The sequence below is a fragment of the Penaeus japonicus genome, unplaced genomic scaffold (genome assembly GCF_977035675.1).
Source record: "Penaeus japonicus unplaced genomic scaffold, GWHDUDI00000001_assembly GWHDUDI00000032, whole genome shotgun sequence".
In the NCBI taxonomy this organism is placed as follows: Eukaryota; Metazoa; Arthropoda; class Malacostraca; order Decapoda; family Penaeidae; genus Penaeus; species Penaeus japonicus.
In genome coordinates, this window is record NW_028234434.1 from 19450185 (window position 1) to 19455184 (window position 5000).

Below are 5000 nucleotides of genomic sequence, written 5' to 3' on the forward strand. Positions count from 1 at the left end.
GTGTGTACTACATGATCTCCCGTTCACTTGGCCCGGAGTTTGGAGGCTCCATTGGACTTATGTTTACCCTCGCTAATTCCATTGCTGCGGCTACTTACATCATTGGTTTCTGTGATTCCTTGCAGGTTTGTGTTAATAGGAGTTAATGGAAGTAACATTTTTCTTCAGGGCATTGTAGCTCTTTCTTTTTCTAGTGTGAAAATATAAAGACAGTATGGTTTTACTATGACTTTACTTTAATTTGAAATGTCAGGAAGATAATGATAGATGTTGTTTTATGATTAAAGAGTAATTATGAATGCCTTCTATTTTTAATACAGGATTTACTGAAGTACTACTTTAACAATGCTCAAATTGTGGATGGAGCTATCAATGACACTCGTATTGTGGGCACCATCACACTTATAGCAGTATTGGCATTGGCTATCGTTGGCATGGACTGGGTGACAAGAGTAAGTCTCTATCTATCATTTGTATATTCATTATTATTTGGGAGAGAGATAGAAAGTGAGTGAGAGAGCAACCAAGCACATGAAAAGCTCACAATATTCATTTATGGATTGACCTCTTTACAGGTACAAATGGGTCTTCTGTTCCTGCTCATTGGATCTCAGATTGATTTTGTTATTGGCTTCTTCATGGGCCCACTGGATAATTTGGAACGCTCCCAAGGTTTTGTTGGCATGTCATGTAAGTATAAGAGTGTATGTTTTAACCAAAAAATCAATGCATTAATGTTTGTACACAGATAGGATGAAACACAGCCATAGTAAGAATAGCATAACTAAACTAATTATTCTTTTATGATTTATTTTCTACTAATTGTGGCTGTGTATCTTTTTTTGTAATCTTTCTTTGATTAGAATTTCACTATGTAATAGAATGGGAGAGTGATCTTAAATTTCAGAAACATCACAAATTTTGTTCTGTATTCATAGACATTCCTGCCTAGTTAAGATAAATGTTGAATATCACCTATACATCGGTACCATTACAATTACTCCTTACAGCTTTTATCAGTTACTTTCACTCTTTTGCTCTTTTTCCAATTTCAGCTGGAGTATTTTCCCATAACTTTGCGTCAGACTTTAGGTACTTTGATGGAGTGCACTATGAATTTTTCGGTGTCTTCGGTGTATTCTTCCCAGCTGTAACAGGCATTGTTGCTGGAGCTAACCTCTCTGGTGATCTGAAGGTATGTGAAAGTAGATATTGAAACTGGTATTCGTTGTATAGAGCATAGGCTTCACTCTACATCATTGGAATTGAAGTTAAATCACTTTTTTTTTTCTCATTTATTGTTCTATATGAATATTTATTATTGGACTCATGCAGGAGACATGGATTGTGTGACTTGGTCAGATGATTTATAGTTGATTTCCATTACAGGATCCAGGATCTGCAATCCCTAAGGGCACCCTTCTTGCCATTGGAATTACATTTGTAACTTACATTGTCTATCCATTTATGCTTGCTGGATCAGTGGTCCGTGATGCTTCAGGTAACTATGCAATTTATGTTTGTACTTTATATTTTTTGTGTTGATTATTTTTGTTCTGAAGTTGTACAACATGATTTGGTGTGCTTCAGTTTCTATCAGTTACATATTGTCTGCCAATTTAGGTGTATGATGTATTAGCGTGTAGTGAATATTTGTATTTTGTCCATTAATGTGTCAAATATGTATATAGACTACTGTGATATGTTACTGTACAAATCTTGTTTGAAACAGGCAGAATGTATATTATATGATTTCTTGACTTTGTATCAGAATTTTTTTTTTTACATTGCCATTTTTAGACTATATTTAAGCAAAACACTTAAGATTGCAAATGCATTTTATATAGAAATTCACCAACTTGACAGATATTTGATGTCAAACACTCAGCTGATTTTGTAGTGTTACCAAGTTTGTGTAAAAGTAGGAGAATAGACAGGTTGTATTTTACTATATATTTTTTTTAAACCCTGTACTTGTTCTCTAAAAAGACAAGTTGCCAATACAGAGGATCAGCTGTTGTCCCAGTTTTGTTCCTATTAGTTGAGTTGTGAGGAATTTCTTGAGTAATAATGATTACTGATTTTCTCTTTGTAGGAAATGTCACCATGTTCGAAGCGTACGTCAACTCCACAGAGCTCTTAGAGAACCCAGTGTTCACTAATGAGTCCTGTACTACAGATGGAGGAGGTGGAACTTGTGAATTTGGCTTGCAAAACAGCTTCCAGGTATGGAGTGCTATGTTCAGGTCATTCTTAATGTAAATGTGAAATAATACTACTGTTGTTGATATTGTTATTTACATGAACATTTGATGTACTTATATATATATATCACCTTGAAAGTTTGACTCACGCATAATGTTTTTCCTAGGTCATGGAATTGGTGTCCGCTTGGGGTCCATTGATCTATGCAGGTTGTTTTGCTGCCACTCTCTCCTCTGCCATCGCCTCCTTGGTCGGTGCACCACGTGTCCTACAAGCTTTAGCCAAGGATAAGCTTTATCCCGGCATCTACAGCTTCTCCAGGGGTTATGGAGCCAATAATGATCCCGTCCGTGGATACATCTTAGTGTTTGTGATATCCTTCATCTGTATCATGATTGGTGCGTGGATAGCCATTTATGGTCTCATTTTGGGTGTATATATATATATATATATATATATATATATATATATATATATATATATATATATATATATATATATATATAATGTATGTATGTATGTATGTATATATGTATATACATATGTATATACATATGTGTGTGTGTGTTTGAGTTGTAAATAAGAAGAAACATGACTTGTTATTTTTTCAACCCAATCTTGACCATATATCCAATTTATCCTAGACATAATTTTTATTTTTTAATTTTTCTTTATAAACCAACAGGTGACTTGAATCTTGTCTCAACACTTCTCAGTAACTTCTTCTTAGCGGCTTACAGTCTCATCAACTTTTCTTGCTTCCACGCATCACTGATTAAGTCTCCTGGCTGGCGTCCATCATTCACGGTAGGGACTATCATATTTATAAATGCATCAAATTTCAAATGTGCATATATACATAAATTTCATACTTACATACATGCATATATAACATTTCATACATGCATACATATATTCATATATATATGTATACATATACATATATACATAAATACATATACCTGCATAAATACACACATTTTCATTTTTACATATATATATAAATAAATATATACATATACAAATATATATATATATATATATATATATATATATATGTATATGTATATATACATACATATATGTATATTTACATTGATATTTACACATGTACATACAAGCATAGATATGTATACACTGAACAGAAAAAGCCACCAAACACAAAACAGTTTTATTGAAAAGTGAGAATAAGATGAAAATAATGGATCTCCCCCTTTCTATTTTACATGATAAATAATAATGAATATTCCTAAAATTTGTATTGTTTTTATACTTTCCACAGTACTACAACTCTTGGGTGAGTCTTGTTGGTGGCATCCTTTGCCTGATAGTGATGTTCTTGATTGATTGGAAAACTGCTTTGATCACCTTTATTGTCATCCTGACCCTGTACCTCTTCGTGGCGTACCGCAAGCCTGGTAAGTGAAATGGATAATGGTGTGTGTAAGTGTAAGTGAGTGTTGATTTAATTTTGATTGGCATCAGAATTTGCAGTTGTGTATTTTCTACCTTGTTTGATATTTCATGAGTGCATAGATTGTTGTGAATATTTCTTTTGTTTGTGAACAATTGATTATTTACGATAGTATATATATTTATATATTTTTCTTGTTTTCTTTCATTGGCAGATGTCAACTGGGGCTCATCAACTCAAGCACAGACTTACGTGTCTGCTCTGAAATCCACTCTCGACCTGATCACTGTAGAAGAGCATGTCAAGAACTACCGTCCTCAGCTCCTTGTTCTGACTGGACCTCCTGGTACAAGGCCTCCTCTTTTGGACTTTGCACAAAGCATTACAAAGAATATTTCCCTCCTTGCTTGTGGACACGTTATTCAGGTACAGTGCTGCCTTTTATTCTATTTTCTTTACCTTCTATCATTACATGTAACTCTTTTTTTTTTTCTCTAGATAATGATGTGTCACATTTGTAGATGCATTTTCATGTTTTACATCTGTTTCTCTTTGGTAATCCAGGGCCCTCAGACACAGCGAGTACGTAATTCCTTGACCAGGAGAGCTTACAACTGGCTTACCCGTCATAAGATTCGTGCTTTCTACTCCATTGTTGAAGCTAACAACCTTGAGGAAGGATCTAGGAACTTATTCCAGGTAAAGAAGAATATGTTTATCCATTTCTATTAACTTTTAGAAATTATATTGTTTTAGTTATACTGGTATATCATTTCATAGCTTTCTTCATCTAATCGAAATTGTAGAGTTTGGAAATTAATTTACATGTGATATAGATGAACATAATAAACTTTGTATGAAAAGAAAATTGAAGGGTTGTATGGTTAAGCTGATGATAAAGGAAATAGTGTTTATATCTATATAGAGTTAATCTTACCAGAATATTGACCTTGTTAGGTCTTCTTCAGAAACTTTTTTTTACCCTCTTTCCAAATCCACTGGAGAATTTACTTGCTCTACTTCTAGACTTTATTAAACAAATACTATTGTAACCTATCTACAGCTTGTCGGATTGGGAAAACTTCGTCCAAATATTGTACTTCTTGGATACAAGTCAAACTGGGCTAAATGTGACCGTTTGGAACTCCGTGCTTACTTCAATACCCTACAGTAAGTGTGACTTGATATATAGAATTAATATTAAAAATGGTATTTGCAGATAAAGTATAAAGTTGTAGTTATGTGTCACATAGGATATTTTTGGAAAATAATGTATTTCCAAGTTAAATAATCTCCAGATCTTCATTGTAGATATTGCTTTTGCAAATGTAATGTTGTGGTGCATTGGTGTCAAAATGTTAAACATGTTCTTGATACATGT

At 33.5% G+C, this 5000-nt stretch overlaps 1 protein-coding gene across 3 annotated transcripts in view; it reads left to right on the forward strand.

The window, feature by feature from the left end:
• LOC122246963 (bumetanide-sensitive sodium-(potassium)-chloride cotransporter) overlaps nt 1–5000 on the forward strand; it is a 101791-nt gene that overhangs the window by 86033 nt on the left and 10758 nt on the right. For all 3 annotated transcript variants that reach the window (XM_043005827.2, XM_043005825.2, XM_043005824.2), the window contains exons 5-16: nt 1–125; nt 321–452; nt 576–690; nt 1056–1195; nt 1390–1501; nt 2096–2226; nt 2372–2603; nt 2891–3012; nt 3488–3623; nt 3834–4045; nt 4184–4318; nt 4683–4789. The exon at nt 1–125 is cut by the window's left edge and continues 3 nt beyond it. In XM_043005827.2, coding sequence (XP_042861761.1) covers nt 1–125; nt 321–452; nt 576–690; nt 1056–1195; nt 1390–1501; nt 2096–2226; nt 2372–2603; nt 2891–3012; nt 3488–3623; nt 3834–4045; nt 4184–4318; nt 4683–4789 — 1699 coding nt within the window. The remainder of the gene's footprint in view (nt 126–320; nt 453–575; nt 691–1055; nt 1196–1389; nt 1502–2095; nt 2227–2371; nt 2604–2890; nt 3013–3487; nt 3624–3833; nt 4046–4183; nt 4319–4682; nt 4790–5000) is intronic.